The 20,448-nt window shown below is 52.3% G+C and overlaps 1 protein-coding gene across 2 annotated transcripts; it reads right to left on the bottom strand.

The window, feature by feature from the left end:
- Positions 1-356: 356 nt before the first annotated feature.
- LOC128074613 (uncharacterized) lies at positions 357-10,174 on the bottom strand. Of its 2 annotated transcripts, XR_008203243.1 has the most exons (3): positions 9,316-10,174; positions 1,087-2,588; positions 357-903 (listed from the first exon to the last, which is right to left on the bottom strand). XR_008203243.1 is itself a non-coding variant. In XM_052670629.1 (2 exons), the coding sequence occupies exon 2, from the start codon at positions 2,290-2,292 to the stop codon at positions 1,342-1,344; it is 951 nt and encodes a 316-aa protein (XP_052526589.1). In that variant the 5' UTR covers positions 2,293-2,588; positions 9,316-10,174; the 3' UTR covers positions 999-1,341. The 2 variants fall into 2 exon arrangements, 1 of the variants encoding a protein (XP_052526589.1); XM_052670629.1 differs by lacking the exon at positions 357-903 and having other exon boundaries at positions 999-2,588.
- Between the last annotated feature and the right edge of the window lie 10,274 nt (positions 10,175-20,448).

Below are 20,448 nucleotides of genomic sequence, written 5' to 3'. Positions count from 1 at the left end.
ATGTGCTTATCATGGGACAGGCCAACTGCCCGCACCGTGACAGCCCGAATCCCCGGTTAGTCGCCTAATAACAAACCCAACGCACAGTCCCAAGGGCTGGGGCAGCAGCAGGCGTTGTGGCAGGAACCAGAGCTACCTCAGGGACTTCAGACATCCTGCTGCTACTTGTTGGGGACGTGGGCCACTGCCCAAGGCTGCCAGCTTTTCCCAGCTGTCTTCTTCGGTGCTTCCCATAGAGAAGGCAAGGAACCAAGGTGGCTTCCCCTGAGTTCTACGCCATGGGCTGGGACATAGCCCATTGCCCATTGCCGTGGACGCCACTGATCTTATGGCCCACCCTTGCCCTGCGCCCTCCCTCCCCACGTCGGCTGCACGGCAACCTGCTGCCCAGCCAGGTGCGCGGGGGAAGCTCGGGCTGATCCCCGGGATCGGCCCTGTCCTGCTGAGCACCCCGCTCTCACGCACGTCCCGCTGCGACTTCACAGACACAGCAACCACCACAGGATGACTAGAATGGGGATTTAATGGGACTGTACGTGCCAGCTGCCTGTTCCCCGGTGCTGTTACATTCTTCCATGTGTGGGCCGTGTCAGGCTGCACGTGTCCAGGCGCACAGACAGGGACCAGCTCCTTTGAGGCGCCTTGCTGCACATTGATGGAGTTCATTAATTCTGGCAGCACTCTGGGCACTGGGGGAGCTGCAGGAGGACAGGCTGCCCTGCCCCACCAGCTCCACCAGCTCCACCAGCTCCCTCCACGCTACCTTCCAGAATCCACGGCCCGGAGCTGCTGCATCCTCAGGCAGTGCTGACAGCACCAGCCACTGCAGCTTCTCGTCAGCTTTGCTGCAGCGGTTGCAGATGGAGCAGCAGCACGATGACCGACCCATCTGTCTGTCGGCAACTGAGAAACAGGGAGGGGACCTGAGCCACAGCCACATGGGGCACCAGGGACACCCTTGGCCCATCTGGCCGACCTGAAGCGTGCCAGTTCCCAGTCCAGGGCTGGGCTCCTCTAATGGGCCCAGCACTGCCTGGCATGCATCAGGTCAAGCGTGGGCTTGGCTCTGACCCACAGGAGACTCACCTGTCTCTGGTGCTGCTGCTTCTCGCCGCCACCATCTCCTCAGTCGCAAGCGCCGTCTGCCAGTGGCCAAGAGCCATGCGGGAACCAGCTGAGCCGCTTCCTACCAGCCAGCCACTCAAGGGGACCATAGCGAATGCCACGTACTATTGTCACGGTCACTGGTGGCAGCAAGCCAAAGCAGACGCTATGAGGCTCCTTTTTGGCACCTCTGTCTGCTTTGGAGCCCCATGTCTCTTTCCCAGCATGTCTGGGGGGCTACTGCACATGCCAGTACAGCTTTCTCGTGTTGTACTGGACTGTCTTCCCCACATTTGTTTTTGATTCCACAGTTATAGAACCCCCCCAGTACTTTAGGGCAGACAAAAATGCAGAAGGCTTCTGGGCATTGCTGTTGACCCGCCAACATTGCCCCTGGACTGCTCCATGAAGTTCCTCTTTCGCAGGTGGCTGCATGCAGGTGCATAGGGGCTGCTCTGTGCTTCTCTTGACCGTGAGGGCAGAGCTCACACACAGGCGGGTTGCACTTCTGTGGTTACCTTGCATAGCCAGGCATGAAGGTGCTGCTGCTGCTGGTCTCACTGTCCCGTGCTCTTGGAGAACTTCTGGTGGACACACGGACAATCCAACAGGCTGCTGTTCCTTCTGCTCCCACCAATGTACAGCCGCAGTTGTTTGCATGATGCGCTCACGTTTGACTGTCCCTAGCTCCGGTGGCACTGTGTAGGAGCAGGTCCCAGCATGCAGCTCATCAGCTCTTCCCCTTTCCTTGCCACTGCCCATCTCAGATCTGTTCTGTGCACCACAGAAACACTTGCAGTTCTCTTCTCTGTCAGAAGTCCAGACATCTCTGCAGGTTGGAGCTGGTCTTCTTGTTGCCACTCCCGCAGCCTCTGTGTAGCTGCTACGCTCTGCTGGTGGATTCACTGCCCACTCTGGGATGGGCACCAGATTATCCGGTCTCTGAGGCAGCCGTCCGTCTGGCAGAAGGATGTTCTCGCGTAAAATGCAGTCCTCTGCTGGTGGTTGCCAGCTGGAAAAGCCATCCTCAGAGGCATCTCCAACTGCTCTGCTGGCTGCCTTGCGACCTTGATTCTTCATCTGGGCAGGTTTTGTTTCCTGCCTGGAGAAGCCCAGCACACGCAGCACAAAAGAGCGCAAACAGCTGGGCTGTGTTCTGGAATCTGTGTGGGCTGTGCCAGTCTGCATGTGTCCAGGGGCACTAACGGGGACGTGCTCTGCCGAGGCTCCTTGGTGCACATTAAGGGAGTCCTTGTTTACTTCGGTAGAGCTCCAGGGACGGTGGGAGCTGCAGCAGGACAGGCTGCCCTGCTCCACCAGCTCCTCCAGGTCCCTCCAAGCCGCCTCCCAGAAGTCAGGGCCCGGAGCAGGCACGTCATCGGGCAGCGCCGACAGCACCAGCCACTTCAGCTTCTCATCAGCTTTGCTGCAGCTGCTGCAGAAGGAGCAGCAGCACGATGGCCGACCCGTCTGTCTGTCGGCACCTGCAAAACAGGGAGGGGGCCTGAGCCACAGCAGGACGGAGCACCAGGGACGCCCTTGGCCCATCTGGCCGACCTGAAGCGTGCCAGGTCCTGATCCAGGATTGGGCTCCTCCAATGGGCCCAGCACTGCCTGGCACGCATCAGGGCAAGCCTGGGTTTTGGGGGTGACCCGCAGAAGACTCACCTGACTGAGGTGCCTCAGCTCCTTGCCGCTCCACACTCGGGGCACTGGGGGAGCTGCAGCAGGACAGGCTGCCCCGCTCCACCAGCTCCTCCAGGTCCTTCCACGCCACTTCCCAGAAGTCAGGGCCTGGAGCAGGCACGTCATCAGGCAGCGCCGACAGCACCAGCCACTGCAGCTTCTCGTCAGCTTTGCTGCAGCGGCTGCAGAAGGAGCAGCAGCACGATGACCGACCCGTCTGTCTGTCAGCACCTGCAAAACAGGGAGGGGGCCTGAGCCACAGCAGGACGGAGCACCAGGGACGCCCTTGGCCCATCTGACCGACCTGAAGCGTGCCAGTTTCCAGTCCAGGGCTGGGCTTCTCTAATGGGCCCAGCACTGCCTGGCATGCATCAGGGCAAGCGTGGGATGTGGTGCTGATCCACAGGAGACTCACCAATCTCTGGTGCTGGTGCTCCTCGCCGCCACCATCTCCTCAATCTCAAGCGCCGTCTGCCAGCCTGCGGGTACAGGAACGTGGCACAGTGAGGCTCCTCGGATGCAACCCACACAGTGGGTGCCAGATCCCCCGGTCCCAAGTCCCACAGCCCCATATCACCCCATCCTCAAACTCCCTTACCTTTAGGTTCCGGATGATGGTGTGCAGGAAGACCTCTGCCACCAAGAGCAGGCAGCCATACAGGAAGAAAAGGGTGATAGGGACAAGGAGAACGCTGTCGTTAACCATCGCTCAAAGCCGGTCACGACCGCACTGGGAGAGGCAGGGTGCTGGTCACTAGCTCATATAGACTTGGCCGTGAGGTCATAATGCTTTGGGTGGGGACACCTCTGTGAGGTCACAGCCCCGCAGCCCGCACGGAAGCCAGCCAGTGCTTGCCCTCAGCATGCTGGTGGGAGAAGCTGCAAGTAAACCTGAGGATAACGAGAAAATGCTTCCAAAAAATTGCAGCTCACACATCAGGTGAAAGTGTGCACCAGCCTGGGAACCAGCACCATCGTTGTGGTGTGCTGCTGCCGTCTTCCCTTCAGGTACCTGAGTTACACACAGAGTAAAGGGGGAAGCTGCTTTTAGTCTGCTTTTTCTTCTCACTATCCTAGTGCGTTATTAGCGGGCAATCAAGTAAATGAATCTTCCCCAGGCCTAAACTGCTTTGCCTAGGACTGTAACTGGTGAGCCATGTCTGTCTCCTCGCAGGTTGCTTATATCACACTATCCCAAACCAAGGACCAAAGCATCCTCTGGATGCCTGGAAACATATCCCTTCTCCATGCCACCACCCAAAACACTATCCTGGGCCTTGAAAAGCAAAGGGCATGGCACCCCAGAAAAGATCAGTCAAACAGGACTCATTTCTGAAATGGCCCCATCGACACCTATGCCAAAGAGCATGGCTTTGCGTGGATAGATCATCCTGTTGCACACCAGCAGAGCCCACTGAGGGGTCAAAGAATCACAGAACCATAGAAACGTGGAATCAGAATCGTAGAGTCACAGAATGGCTGGGGTTGAAAAGGACCACAAAGATCATTTTGATTCAACCCGTCTGCTATGTGCAGGGTTGCCAATCACCAGACCAGGCTGCACAAAACCACATCCAGCCTGGCCTTGAATGCCTCCAGGGATGGGGCATCCACAACCTCCTTGGGCGACCTGTTCCAGTGCGTCACCACATTCTGTATGAAAATCTTCCATCTAATATCTCAACTAAACCCCCCGTGTCTCAGTTTAAAACTATTCCCCCTTGTGCTATCACTATCCTCCCTCGTAAACGGCCATTCCCCCTCCTGTTAATACGCTCCTGGAATACAAGTACTGGAAGGCCACAATGAGGTCTCCTGAAAGACTTCTCCACACTAAACAAGCCCAGTTCCCTCAACCTTTCTTCACAGGAGAGGTGCTCCAGCCCTCTGATCATCTTAGTGGCGCCTCTCTGGAGCTGTTCCAAGAGCTCCGCGTCTGTCTTGTGCTGGAGGCCCCAGCCCAGACCTCAGCATTCCAGATGGGGCCTCACAAAAGCTGAGCAGAGGGGAACAGTCACCTCCCTCTCCCTGCTGGCCACCCCTCTCTTAATGCACACCAGGATGTAGTTGGCCTTCCAGGCTGCAAGCACACACTGCTGGCTCATGTCCAGCTTCTCGTTCACCAGGACCCCCAAGTCCTTCTTGTCAGGGCTGCTCTCAAGGAGTTCGTAGAATAAGAGAATGAAATAATCACCGAGGTTGGAAAAGACCTACAAGATCATCCAGTCCAACCGTTCACCTGCCACCAATAGTTCCCACTAGACCATATGCCTCAACACAATGTTTAAACGTTCCTGGAACACCTCAAAGGCTGGTGACTCCACCAGCTCCCTGGGCAGCCCATTCCAGTGCCTGATCACTCTTTCAGGAAAGTAGTATTTCCTGACATCCAGCCCAAATCTCCCCTGGTGCAGCTTGAAGCCATTCCCTCCAGTCCTATCACCAGTTTCATGAGAGAAGAGCCCGACCCCCAGCTCGCTGCAACTCCCTTCAGGTAGTTACGGAGAGCAGTGAGGTCTCCCCTGAGCCTCCTCTTCTCCAGGCTGAACATTCCCAGCTCCTTCAGCCGCTCCTCATAAGCCCTGTGCTCCAGACCCCTCACCAACTCTGTTGCCCTTCTCTGAACCCGCTCCAGGGCCTCCATGTCTTTCTTGCAGTGTGGGGCCCAAAACTGGACACTGCACTCGAGGTGCGGCCTCACCAGGGCAGAATACAGACAGACCATCACTTCTCTGCTCCTGCTGACAACACCGTTCCTGATGCAAGCCAGGATGCCATTGGCCTTCTTGGCCACCCAGGCACACTGCATGCTCCTGTTCAGCCGAGCACCAATCAGTGCCCCCAGGTCCATTTCCTCTACGCAGTCTTCCAGCCACTCCACCCCAAGCCTGTAGCATTGCCTGCGGTTGTTGCGGCCAAAGTGCAGGACCTGGCATTTGGCCTGTTGAAATTCATCCTGTTGGCTTCAGCCAAGCTATCCAGCCTGTCCAGTTCCCTCAGGTGTTTGGAGACAGCAAAGGTCTCCCCTCAGCCTCCTCTTCCCCAGACAGCCGCAGTTCCTCGAGTTGCTCCTCGTAGGGCATACTCTCCACGTCCTTCATAAGCCTTGTAGCCCTTCTTTGGACCTCTCATGAATACAAACTGTAGTGCTCGTTAGCCTCAGAAATATGATTACGCTACCTTCTTGGTCTGGGGAGCTGCCCAGCAGAAAGTGGAGCAAGCACTTTTTCTAGGAGAACCCCCATTTTCCTTACAACTCACACACCCATGCCTGAGGGCTGAGATGGTTTTTCCATCCCGCTTCTCACAGGTGAAGCCACAGGATGGCATGAGAGAGGTTTCTCACTTAACAATCTCTCCTGAGTGGAGAAATGCGCACATCAAATACATGAAATACCTCTGCATGCAAGTAGGGAAGTAGATTTTTCCCCTTGAGACACTAAACAATTTCTCCACAACTGAGACTGTGACACAGGCCCATAGGGAGGAAGATTTAGCGATATTCATCGTACTGTTGGAACAGGCTAGACACTCCATCCATCACTGTTACGTCTCCAACCTTCTACATTATCGCTGCCACTGTGCTGGCATATGACAATGGTGCACTCCAAAAAAGCTTCCACCACCTATGTCACATGCACCTGATGTCACAGAATCATAGAATTACCACGGTTGGAAAAGATATCCAGACCAACCGTCCACCTATCACCACCACTTCCCTACTAAACCACGTCCCTTACTACAACAGCTAAATGTTTCTTAAATGCCTCCAGGGACAGTGACTCCACCAGCTCCCTGGGCAACTCGTTCCAGTGCCTGACCACTCCTTTAGAGGAGAAATTTTTTCTAACATCCAACCCGAATCTCTCCTGGTGCATCTTGAGGCCACTCCTTCCAGTCCTATCACTAGTAACACAGGAGAAGAGGCTGACCCCCACCTCGCCACAACCTCCTTTCAGGGTGTTGTAGGGAGCTGAGATCTTCACTGAGCCTCCTCTTCTCCAGACTAAACAAGCAGCTGCTCCTCATAAGACTCATGCTCCACACCCCTCACCAGCTTTGTGGCTTCCTTCTGGACAAGCTCGATGACTTTCGTGCAGTTAGAGGCCCAAATGTGAACACAGTACTAGAGGTGCAGCCTCACCAAAGCTGAATAAAGAGGGACGACCACTTCCCTGCTCCTGCTGCCAGTACTATTTTTGATAGCAAGCAGGATGCTGTTGGCCTTCTTGGACCCGCAGGTCCATTTCTAACACACAGCCTTCCAGCCACTCTGCCCCAAGCCTGTAGCATTGTCTGGGGTAGTTGTGGCCAAAGCACGGGACTCAGCACTTTGTCTTGTTGAATTTCATCCCACTGGCCTCAGCCCAGTGATCCAGACAGCTCAGATCCCTCTGTAGGGCCTTCCTATCCCCTGGCAGATCAGTGCTTCCTCCCGGCTTTATATCAGTTGCAAACTTAAGAGGGTGCACTCACCCTCCCTCGTCAAGATCATCCTTAAATATACTGAACAAGACAAGCACCTAGAGGTGGTACAGCAGTAGGTCTCTGTTTCGCCCCGAATCACGGGGGGTTCATTCTGCTCCCCAACCCAGACTTGCAGGCCAGGGGATAGAGAATCCCCAGAATAACTCATCTGACTTTTAAAGACAGATGTAAAGAAGGCATCAAAAACTTCAGCCTCTTCCTCATTCTCAGCTGTCATGTTTTCCCCAACACATCCAGTAAAGGATGGAGATTTTCCTTAGCCCTCCTCCTACTGTTAATGGATCTGTAAAAAAGCTTTTAGCCCCAGTGGCCGAGTTCAAGCTGGGCTCTTGCCTTTCTAATTTTATCTCTCCCCACATTTCTTAACAACTTTTTCCCAGAGCCTCAGGAGAGGTTCCCCATTCATCCTTTTAGGTGGAGGCTCTTTCCTTACTAGGCCAGCTGACTGTCACAGCCCTTGCTTCAATCTTTATATGGAGCAACTGACAGCAGCACAGTGGCTCCTCCAGCTGAGCTGGGAGGCCGTTGCACGCACTGAGGCAGAAGGTACGGTTGCCGCAGAAACGCCACCATTACAGGGTCCCTCACTGCAGGGGCTAGCGATCTCTCCTTGCTCTACCCGCAATCTCTCCTCGCTAGGACCATTGCAACACAGATACCAATACGGGGATGCTGCAAAATGGTGTTTATTGAAATTCAACAGTATCTTATATACCCTCCAGAGTCCACTTGTCAGAACCTTATTGGTGGGTATCAGTTCAGGCTGCCCAACACCAGTCCTACCACTGGCCCTGCATTGTTACATTGTTCCATGGCGGCCATCTCCAGGTGGTGTCCATCTTCTTGTTCCTTATCATCGTCCTTCAGCTCCTTCTTCCTCTCTTAGTTTCTTCCTCAAGGCCAATGGACGCACTGTTCCAAGCACCTACCAAAATGCTGAATAACTTCCATATGTGCTTATCATGGGACAGGCCAACTGCCCGCACCGTGACAGCCCGAATCCCCGGTTAGTCGCCTAATAACAAACCCAACGCACAGTCCCAAGGGCTGGGGCAGCAGCAGGCGTTGTGGCAGGAACCAGAGCTACCTCAGGGACTTCAGACATCCTGCTGCTACTTGTTGGGGACGTGGGCCACTGCCCAAGGCTGCCAGCTTTTCCCAGCTGTCTTCTTCGGTGCTTCCCATAGAGAAGGCAAGGAACCAAGGTGGCTTCCCCTGAGTTCTACGCCATGGGCTGGGACACAGCCCATTGCCCATTGCCGTGGACGCCACTGATCTTATGGCCCACCCTTGCCCTGCGCCCTCCCTCCCCACGTCGGCTGCACGGCAACCTGCTGCCCAGCCAGGTGCGCGGGGGAAGCTCGGGCTGATCCCCGGGATCGGCCCTGTCCTGCTGAGCACCCCGCTCTCACGCACGTCCCGCTGCGACTTCACAGACACAGCAACCACCACAGGATGACTAGAATGGGGATTTAATGGGACTGTACGTGCCAGCTGCCTGTTCCCCGGTGCTGTTACATTCTTCCACGTGTGGGCCGTGTCAGGCTGCACGTGTCCAGGCGCACAGACAGGGACCAGCTCCTTTGAGGCGCCTTGCTGCACATTGATGGAGTTCATTAATTCTGGCAGCACTCTGGGCACTGGGGGAGCTGCAGGAGGACAGGCTGCCCTGCCCCACCAGCTCCACCAGCTCCACCAGCTCCCTCCACGCTACCTTCCAGAATCCACGGCCCGGAGCTGCTGCATCCTCAGGCAGTGCCGACAGCACCAGCCGCTGCAGCTTCTCGTCAGCTTTGCTGCAGCGGTTGCAGATGGAGCAGCAGCACGATGACCGACCCATCTGTCTGTCGGCAACTGAGAAACAGGGAGGGGACCTGAGCCACAGCCACATGGGGCACCAGGGACACCCTTGGCCCATCTGGCCGACCTGAAGCGTGCCAGTTCCCAGTCCAGGGCTGGGCTCCTCTAATGGGCCCTGCACTGCCTGGCATGCATCAGGTCAAGCGTGGGCTTGGCTCTGACCCACAGGAGACTCACCTGACTGCAGTGCTGCTGCTTCTCGCCGCCACCATCTCCTCAGTCGCAAGCGCCGTCTGCCAGTGGCCAAGAGCCATGCGGGAACCAGCTGAGCCGCTTCCTACCAGCCAGCCACTCAAGGGGACCATAGCGAATGCCACGTACTATTGTCACGGTCACTGGTGGCAGCAAGCCAAAGCAGACGCTATGAGGCTCCTTTTTGGCACCTCTGTCTGCTTTGGAGCCCCATGTCTCTTTCCCAGCATGTCTGGGGGGCTACTGCACATGCCAGTACAGCTTTCTCGTGTTGTACTGGACTGTCTTCCCCACATTTGTTTTTGATTCCACAGTTATAGAACCCCCCCAATACTTTAGGGCAGACAAAAATGCAGAAGGCTTCTGGGCATTGCTGTTGACCCGCCAACATTGCCCCTGGACTGCTCCATGAAGTTCCTCTTTCGCAGGTGGCTGCATGCAGGTGCATAGGGGCTGCTCTGTGCTTCTCTTGACCGTGAGGGCAGAGCTCACACACAGGCGGGTTGCACTTCTGCGGTTACCTTGCATAGCCAGGCATGAAGGTGCTGCTGCTGCTGGTCTCACTGTCCCGTGCTCTTGGAGAACTTCTGGTGGACACACGGACAATCCAACAGGCTGCTGTTCCTTCTGCTCCCACCAATGTACAGCCACAGTTGTTTGCATGATGCGCTCACGTGTGACTGTCCCTAGCTCCGGTGGCACTGTGTAGGAGCAGGTCCCAGCATGCAGCTCATCAGCTCTTCCCCTTTCCTTGCCACTGCCCATCTCAGATCTGTTCTGTGCACCACAGAAACACTTGCAGTTCTCTTCTCTGTCAGAAGTCCAGACATCTCTGCAGGTTGGAGCTGGTCTTCTTGTTGCCGCAGCCTGTGTGTAGCTGCTACGCTCTGCTGGTGGATTCAGTGCCCACTCTGGGATGGGCACCAGATTATCCGGTCTCTGAGGCAGCCGTCCGTCTGGCAGAAGGATGTTCTCGCGTAAAATGCAGTCCTCTGCTGGTGGTTGCCAGCTGGAAAAGCCATCCTCAGAGGCATCTCCAACTGCTCTGCTGGCTGCCTTGCGACCTTGATTCTTCATCTGGGCAGGTTTTGTTTCCTGCCTGGAGAAGCCCAGCACACGCAGCACAAAAGAGCGCAAACAGCTGGGCTGTGTTCTGGAATCTGTGTGGGCTGTGCCAGTCTGCATGTGTCCAGGGGCACTAACGGGGACGTGCTCTGCCGAGGCTCCTTGGTGCACATTAAGGGAGTCCTTGTTTACTTCGGTAGAGCTCCAGGGACGGTGGGAGCTGCAGCAGGACAGGCTGCCCTGCTCCACCAGCTCCTCCAGGTCCCTCCAAGCCGCCTCCCAGAAGTCAGGGCCCGGAGCAGGCACGTCATCGGGCAGCGCCGACAGCACCAGCCACTTCAGCTTCTCATCAGCTTTGCTGCAGCTGCTGCAGAAGGAGCAGCAGCACGATGGCCGACCCGTCTGTCTGTCGGCACCTGCAAAACAGGGAGAGGGCCTGAGCCACAGCAGGACGGAGCACCAGGGACGCCCTTGGCCCATCTGGCCGACCTGAAGCGTGCCAGGTCCTGATCCAGGATTGGGCTCCTCCAATGGGCCCAGCACTGCCTGGCACGCATCAGGGCAAGCCTGGGTTTTGGGGGTGACCCGCAGAAGACTCACTTGACTGAGGTGCCTCAGCTCCTTGCCGCTCCACACTCGGGACACTGGGGGAGCTGCAGCAGGACAGGCTGCCCCGCTCCACCAGCTCCTCCAGGTCCTTCCACGCCACTTCCCAGAAGTCAGGGCCTGGAGCAGGCACGTCATCAGGCAGCACCGACAGCACCAGCCACTGCAGCTTCTCGTCAGCTTTGCTGCAGCGGCTGCAGAAGGAGCAGCAGCACGATGACCGACCCATCTGTCTGTCAGCACCTGCAAAACAGGGAGGGGGCCTGAGCCACAGCAGGACGGAGCACCAGGGACGCCCTTGGCCCATCTGACCGACCTGAAGCGTGCCAGTTTCCAGTCCAGGGCTGGGCTTCTCTAATGGGCCCAGCACTGCCTGGCATGCATCACGGCAAGCGTGGGATGTGGTGCTGATCCACAGGAGACTCACCAATCTCTGGTGCTGGTGCTCCTCGCCGCCACCATCTCCTCAATCTCAAGCGCCGTCTGCCAGCCTGCGGGTACAGGAACGTGGCACAGTGAGGCTCCTCGGATGCAACCCACACAGTGGGTGCCAGATCCCCCGGTCCCAAGTCCCACAGCCCCATATCACCCCATCCTCAAACTCCCTTACCTTTAGGTTCCGGATGATGGTGAGCAGGAAGACCTCTGCCACCAAGAGCAGGCAGCCATACAGGAAGAAAAGGGTGATAGGGACAAGGAGAACGCTGTCGTTAACCATCGCTCAAAGCCGGTCACGACCGCACTGGGAGAGGCAGGGTGCTGGTCACTAGCTCATATAGACTTGGCCGTGAGGTCATAATGCTTTGGGTGGGGACACCTCTGTGAGGTCACAGCCCCACAGCCCGCACGGAAGCCAGCCAGTGCTTGCCCTCAGCATGCTGGTGGGAGAAGCTGCAAGTAAACCTGAGGATAACGAGAAAATGCTTCCAAAAAATTGCAGCTCACACATCAGGTGAAAGTGTGCACCAGCCTGGGAACCAGCACCATCGTTGTGGTGTGCTGCTGCCGTCTTCCCTTCAGGTACCTGAGTTAGACACAGAGTAAAGGGGGAAGCTGCTTTTAGTCTGCTTTTTCTTCTCACTATCCTAGTGCGTTATTAGCGGGCAATCAAGTAAATGAATCTTCCCCAGGCCTAAACTGCTTTGCCTAGGACTGTAACTGGTGAGCCATGTCTGTCTCCTCGCAGGTTGCTTATATCACACTATCCCAAACCAAGGACCAAAGCATCCTCTGGATGCCTGGAAACATATCCCTTCTCCATGCCACCACCCAAAACACTGTCTTTCAGACTATCCTTCCAACCTATCACTTCCCTACTCCTGCTGGCTACACTATTCCTGACAGTCCAGGATGCCTCTGGCCTTCTTACAAAAGTAATGAATAATTTGCTCAGAGTTTGGTGTCAAGTTTGCTTCGCCCACACGTGGGCTATATTGATATCCCCTTTTTCCTGCAAAGAGGGCCCAGACCACGCAAAAGAAAGGACTGCCTCCATTGCGGCTGGATTTTGCAATTTGTGTGGGCTGTGCCAGTCTGCATGAGTCCAGGGACACAGACAGGGGCCAGCTTTGCCTAGGCACAAGGGCTTGATGCAGAAGGCCAAGCATCCTCAGGAACTTTGGACATCCTGCTGCTACTCGCTGGGGACCTGGGTCACTGCCTGAGGCTGCCAGTTTTTCCCAGCTGTTTTCTTCGGTGCTTCCAACAGAGAAAGCAAGGTACCACGGTGGCTTCCCCTGGGCTCTCCACTATGGGCTGGATCACAGCCCATTGCCCATGAAACACGTTCTGTGTATGGCTAAACAACATTAACCAGACTTGCTGTCATTGTTCTCAAGGTGCTGGTCTGCTGAGCCCTGGGTATGATGTCCAAGAAAGCTGATTCCAGCATCTGGTCAGGCAGGGACTTTGTCTACAGCTGTTGCAAGTGAAGCACTGACTCTCCTGGGTATCCATCTTGTCTTCCCACATTCTCACAGACCAGTCCTCACCTAAACAGCCACAGGGAACTTGCCAGCCATGGCAGATGGCACCTCTTCCCATGCTAATGAGCCAGCAGGATTTAATTCCTGACTCCCATTAACACTCAGTAGATTGTGACTTGGCCATTCATCTGCTTCTATCACGTCTCTGCCAGTAGTGCTTCACCATGTTAATTCAGGGCTGCCTCTGGGATGGCTGTAAGCCTTCCTGCACCCATCCAACTGTCCCCAAACTGCTCATTAAATGTGTCTTAAGGGGAGGCAGGAATGGAGCAGTGCTACTGGCAGCACTGGGATTTATGGATGGGGGTGGTCTTTAACTACAGACCAAGGCTGGATATAGGTCTTTTCTGCAGGTCCCCAGATTGCTCCAAATCCCACAGCACCCCCACTGGTACAGATATGCAAGAAGAAGCAGACAGACGTATGGAGCCTGCCTAGGGCTAGAAGTAGATTACTTTCTGCCATGCGTAGAAATGATATGATGCATATTCATCAGTTACGGTTGTGAGGAGGTTACAACAGTCACATAAATTGCAGGTTTAGGGATCATCGGCCTCACTATGTGACTTTCTTGGGGCTTCCTGCCCTGAAAAATGCATGAAAATTGAAGTCTTCTCATTAAAAATAAGGGCTAGCTCTTCAAGTGACATCTTACAGAAATATTGCTCTGTTTACTGTACATTTTCACACTGCCCAGCAAGCAATTCAGTAATGATAAACCTCATATTATTATTTATATTTATCAGCTGTAATCTTTCTCACTACATTTTAATTATTTTATCAAACTCCCCACACCCAGCAAAGGTCTGATCTGAAACCCTGAATCATCCATAGCTGGGAAGCAAAAAAGGACCCTTTCATCTAAGAAGCAGCTGCGCAGCAGCAAAGAGCAACTGGAAGCATTTTGATATTCTTATATTTTGGTGTGTCTGTGACCACAGAGGAAAGCAAGCTCTTTTCAGCCCAGACTTTCATTAATTATTCATCCAAAAGAGAAACTGATATCTAAGTGTAAAGCTCCTTGCCTCCCCAGATGTCTCATTGGAACCATATGGTACTCTCAAGACCATATACCTATCTCCCAAACAAGTGCTACAAGTGCCTTGGCACGATGCTACAATTCCCTTTCATTGCTCCTGCAGCAGTCTCTATACCATTGTCTGTATTTTCACATCTCCTTAAGAACAGAGGAAGCTGTGCAAGTGCTGCTGTTAGGAGCTATTTGAGAAACCCTCCCATGATCTGTGTGCATCCTCACCGGCGCCGAAGAGAGGGGATAATGTCTTCCCATGATCTGCTTGCCACAATCCTCCTACTGTAGCCTGATGTGGATGTGGTTTGCACTCTTAGAAGAGTGCTCCCTTGGCTCATGTTCCTCTTGGTGACCGTGATAACGCCTTCCCAACAGCACAGCTCCTCAGTCCCTCACTGGGGAGTATTGCATCCTGGTGCCATGCTTCGCATTCCCCCACAACTGGATTTCATGGGGTCAGTGCTCCATCCATCTAAGAGCAGAGAGCCTTCATTTCCTGGGGCGTCCTTTGGCTGTTGAATGGATAATCCTCACTACCACCTAGGTTTGAGAGCATGTGAGATTGTCCATGGCTCCACATATTCTGTACCTCCTTCACCTGAGATGAACTGCCTCCAGCAGGGCATAGAGGGAAGCTGTGGATGATCCCAGCTGTGAGCTTTCGGGAAGGCTGGAGCTTTGCAGCAGCCTCAGCTAGATTTATACAAAGACGTTAACAAAATTCAGGATGTCTTGGTTTTGAAAGCACTGCATAATTGCAAGCTGTTGTTGTCTGAAACTGCATTTGCAAGATGCGATCTCAACAGCCGAGCAGTTTGGGGAAAATTTGAAACACTTGCTCAGTGTGGGGGAGGCTCCTGCAAGGAGCTTCACAATAACCTTGCCAAGCTTTCACTGGTCTTCTCAGCTGCCCGTGCACAACAAATTTCAAGTGGAAAGATCTGGAAAGGCTCTGGGCAAAATCCAACGCCCGAATACAGGTTTCTGTGTCCCATTTCTCTGTATAGCCATGAAAGCTCCTTCTTCGCACAAAAGCATCAGGCAACAGTGCTGGCTTGTGAAGGGGCAGTTCTCTGAGCTCCCCACCATGAGCAGCAACATTCAGAATGCTCTGGCAAAGCCTGCATGTAGTTGTCTCTACACTGCTCACAGCACTGATGAGACTTTGCAGTGTGCTGTGCCTCCCTATGCAAGAGCTTGTGATCTCTTCCAGACTTCTCTTCCTCATTTGCCTGGAAAAGCAGAGACCAGGGAAATGCTGGGTGTGCTCAAGCATTGGCAAAGCTGCAGGCAGAGCATTATTCCAGGCAGGCAATCCATTGAGGACATGGATCACCTGCAGTAAGATAATGGCAGGATTTTGTCTTGAACTTTGTAATTAGATTTCAAACAGTATAGCTAGTGATATACTGCACATGATGATACTTCGCATATACCTGTAACTGCTCAAGGCCTGATCAATGGCTTGGTGCTGCTCAGTGAAGTACTGACTGATCAGTTCAGCATTTTTTCCTGCAAGAACATCAGTCAACCTAGAGGTCCACATGCACTCCTGGGAACTGTCTCCTGTATGGGAACTGTTGAGTCATGGTCTGAACCACTGATTGATCACCTGGGGAAAGGACTGGAGCAGCTCTGAGAGCAAAGGTCAAGGCAATTCAGCTGTGTGACCAAAAGTGGTGGAGTCTGGCTGCACCTCTCTTAGACCCCATTTAAAGGCTGACTACCACTGGAAAAGGATCTCTGCTTGGAGATCCCTCCTTTGTGTAGCCTTTTCTGTGAGTGTGGATCCCTGGAGATGGGTGAGCACTTTTATTTTTCCTGTGAAATACCATCCTATCTGTGCTGGTCCCTTTGTTGTGACATTTCTGTATTGCCCTTCTGTGCATTGATCTTTCTGATTGTAACAACTCCCCATCATCTTTTCGTACCAAGAAATTCATTCATCCCTCATTCACATCTTGACTCACCCATCCTCTCTCTGTACTGGGGCTGCCTCTCCTAGTGCAATCGTGACTGGCTCTCAGCAATATTTGATGGCAGTTTCTCCTTGTCTCTATTACATTTTTTCCCTCCCTATGGACCCCTGATTCTGGAGCTGGGATCTAGCACCTACAGATAGAGAAGTTAACTACACCCAAATTTCATAGGATCACAGAATAACTGGAAGGGTCCTCTATGATCCTCCTGGCTAACCATCCACCTACCAGCAGTGTTGCCCTCTCAGCTATGTCCCTCTACATCTCCATCCTTCTTGAACATCGCAAGGACAGTGACCTGGGACCACCTTCCTGAGCATCCTATTCCAGTGCCTCACTACTTTTTTGGAGAAGGACTTACTGAGCCACCCAAGCTCAGAGTGTGCCTCCTTGTTATCACTTTGCTTTCTGAACCACGAACATCCTTATCAAAATACACTGTGCTTGTTGCAGCTGTACTCAGGCTCAACAGAAGACAAGTCCTAGGAAGAGAAATCGGCCAAAGACACCCAAAAAGACACCCAATGGCACTATCCTGTACGCTTGACCACTAACACAAGAGGGGGCTGCAGGGCTGTCAGCCATAGATGGCTAAGTACAGCCTCGCAGCATCAGTGTTAATGGGGCTCTGCCCCTCTCCTACTGTGAGTGCACATTTGCCTGCGGAGCTGTGCTTCCAGAACGCTCCTTGCAATTACATGCCCTGCCACCATGCGGGCGAGTTATTAATATTTATTAGGCTCAATTATTCATGGCCTCTTTAGGATCCTGTTGTTTAAGTCCAGCTTGAGATCTCCAGGCAAGCAATCACAGAAGTTGCTTTCCAGAGGAGTTACAGTAAATCAATCCTTTGGAGATGTTCCAGGCAGCCATAAAACTCACAGCCAGAGCTGCCCGGAAAGGAGCCTCATGCCCAACCAACAATGGCCAAGAAATGCTGCAAGAGATGCTTAGATGCAGGACACCCCATCCTCTCTCTGTACTAGGGCTGACTCTCCTAGTGCAGTCATGACTGGCTCTGAGCAATATTTGATGGCAGCTTTCTTCTTGTCTTATTATCTTTTTTCCTTCCCTATGGACTCCTGATTCTGGAGCTGGGATCTAACACCTAGATGGAGCAGTTTGAAGATACAGGTGACATGGGGCTGTGGGAATCAGAGCTGACAGAGTGAGGGCTGTCCCCCCAGATCTCTCCCCAGAAGGTCACTGTGCCACCTTTGTGTACCCATGGAATGGAGTGTGACAGTGTGTTTCTTCCTCCCACCCCAACCTGGGGGCTGAAAGAACGAGTGGCAGAAACCTGATTAACAGCTGAATTGAGCACATGCCAAAAAATGCCTGTGAGTCAATCACAGCAACCCGTAAACAGAGCAGCTCAAGAGCCCCTTTAGCTCTCCCACACGGCAGCATCTCCCCTCGAGCAGGGACACCTCTTGAGGTTACGCCTGCACAGAGATCCCTGACGTCAAGAGGCACCTTGTCATGCAGATCCTCAGTGGGTGACTAACGGTTTGGTAAGCTCCGTGAGCTTTGCTAAGGTTGTATCTTTGACTGGCTGTCCACATATAATCCTATACATACATATGTATATATGTATATACAATCCCTTGGCCGTAAACCGCTGACTGAGTGTTGGACTAGGATGGATCCAGCTGCACCTGGACTCCTCACCTGCCCTAGGGGAAAAATTGCAAGGCCTGAAGTAAAAGCAAGTGCGTCAAAATGCAAAAGCCAATTCCTGACTCCTGGTCAAGAGAAAGAAAAGTATGCCAACCACTTGTTTTACAGTTGTAAATTGTTGTGAAAAATGTTTCAGGTTTGAAGCATTAAGCAGATGACTTTAGCACCAAGTCCTTTGGGTCACATGTCAACCACATTTATAGGAACAGAACGATGGTATCTGAATGGGAAAAGGGACTTGAATCTTTAGTCCAATCAGTCAAGAAAGTTGAGAAAATACGTGAGGGACCACCAGTGCACAGCAAAGGATCACTGATTTGCTAGAAACAATCCCAAATGAGATTCACAGAAGGAGTTGCAGAAAAATACACTGCTGTGCCCACCTAACAGGAGAGACAGAAAGCACATAGTTAACTTAAGGACACTCCAAGGTTTGCAAGTTGCAGGTGCCCATATATACAGTAATTCTGAATGCACTGCCCCTTACTGAGGGTACACCAGCAACCTCAGTGAAGACTGAAGCTAGAAGCAGACCATCCTGCTGAAGCCAGCCTCACCTCTATTTATGAATGAAGAGAATGTCTGCATGGCAGATTGCTTATATCAGACTATTTAAACCCCCTGCAGTGGAAGTCATTGGCTTGCTTAAGGTGACTCAGTGTCAGAAAGCAGAGGGGCAGAATACTGTGTGAGGGCTGTTGCTTTCATTCCCAAATCTACCTACTGATGTTATCCAAAGGGATAAATGGAGAGAATAAGGAATAAAGAGAATATCTGACAATATTAAAGTCAAGCTGATGATTGGTCAAATTACCGTCTACTGATGCCGTGCTTATGATTTTAACTAAACTTTGTAGCTCATCTATCTGAATAGTTGTGGTGGTGCAAAGCATAAAAAATTTACACATAATGAATTAACCTTTCTTTTTAACAGACAACCTGTTTGGAACTCCCTGCCAAATTGATTCTCTGTTTTCTTTTACAGCACCTCCACAGGATGGCAAACAGAATGATGTGTTCATGCTACTATCCTGTCTGTGGCAATGATATTACCTTTAACTCGTGGTCAGGAAACCTTAGAACTGGCATGGACTCGTGCCTGTGTTCAGTGTATAGGGAGTATGAGAATAAATACTTATAAGAAAAATTTAAGCTTCTCAACCATGGTCGTACACAGGAAAGCATTCTTAAGTCCATAAGTATAAATCAGTGCTCCTGGAATAGTACCAACCAAACACAACCTATTTGGGATTGCCAATCCTGGTGCTATTTAGTCACTTCTACTTACAACCCCATCAACAGTACCTCCACAGCTTTTGCCTTAACAAACACACTATGATTTGGTGTAAGATACACCCAATAACTGCTCGAGGATTAAATCACAATGGGACCAAACTTTGGAACAGAGTGTGGGCCCAATGAAATGGAAAATGACAAGAGTTTAATTGTGACATAAATACCATCAGAGTCCAAGACATATGTCACTACAACGAGCATGTCATTCTGAAACACATTTAAACAAGAACCCTGGGGTTCTACGTGTACATATTGGTTAAGGGTGTGTTTGTATCAGAGCCCTTAGATTTTATTTTTATAGGCAACATTTCTGTAGATATAAACCATCACATTTTTTTAACTTTAATAAGATTACAGGCTATGAATTTAATTATTCAGAGCCAGTTACATCATATCAGTTGTTATGATCCAATTATACAGAGTCTATATTTACTGCCTACCCCAATCAGAACGAGTCTTACGTTAGTGAAGAAACTATTATAGGATGACCTGTGCCAACTGCTAGAATGCATCTGAAACAGTGGGCATGTAACTGTAGTCACTGTTCATTGTGATATAGGCAAGATACACCAGGTACTGGAAAGAGTAAAGGATGGAGAACACTGGTGGGAAACTCTTCTAGGATGGTCACTGGCAGCAAAGGGAACTTTTAATTCCATGCCATGCCCAGTCCTGATTCTACTATGAGATTAATGTGTCTATTGTATGTAAATATATCGTATATGAAAGCTTGGCAAAAGCTAAACCAAATAGTCCAACTCCACCCACTCAAAACTGAAAATGTAGGATACAATTTATAGAAATGCTTCATGCTAAAATTGTTTGCGTGCTGTGGATCTCACTTGCCATGGATCTGTAAGCACTTGAATCGTCAACATACCCTTTGGGACACAGAGGCAAGAGGTGACCATACCACTGCTTTGTGAAAGGAACAGTAAACTGACTGCAGTCCTGGGGCAGAGAGTGTTGGTGTGCTTCCCCTGAACAGTGCCTCCTTTGGCCTGGCTGTCACACCCAAAGCCTTGCTCAGGCAATGAGCAAAGTACTAATGACACTCAAGGCTTCTCTAAGACAGATAGCGACCACAGTGCGAGCTAAAAATGGGGGCTGAAAGAACGAGTGGCAGAAACCTGATTAACAGCTGAATTGAGCACATGCCAAAAAATGCCTGTGAGTCAATCACAGCAACCCGTAAACAGAGCAGCTCAAGAGCCCCTTGAGCTCTCCCACACGGCAGCATCTCCCCTCAAGCAGGGACACCTCTTGAGGTTACGCCTGCACAGAGATCCCTGACGTCAAGAGGCACCTTGTCATGCAGATCCTCAGTGGGTGACTAACGGTTTGGTAAGCTCCGTGAGCTTTGCTAAGGTTGTATCTTTGACTGGCTGTCCACATATAATCCCTTAGCCTTAAACCACTGACCGAGTGTGGGACAAGCAGTGGATCCAGCTGCACCTGAACTCCTCACCTCTTG

The sequence above is a fragment of the Tympanuchus pallidicinctus genome, unplaced genomic scaffold (assembly GCF_026119805.1).
Source record: "Tympanuchus pallidicinctus isolate F22 unplaced genomic scaffold, pur_lepc_1.0 scaffold9, whole genome shotgun sequence".
Classification (NCBI taxonomy): Eukaryota; Metazoa; Chordata; class Aves; order Galliformes; family Phasianidae; genus Tympanuchus; species Tympanuchus pallidicinctus.
Note: the sequence above shows the minus strand (reverse complement) of the source record. Positions and strands in the feature narration are given on the sequence as shown.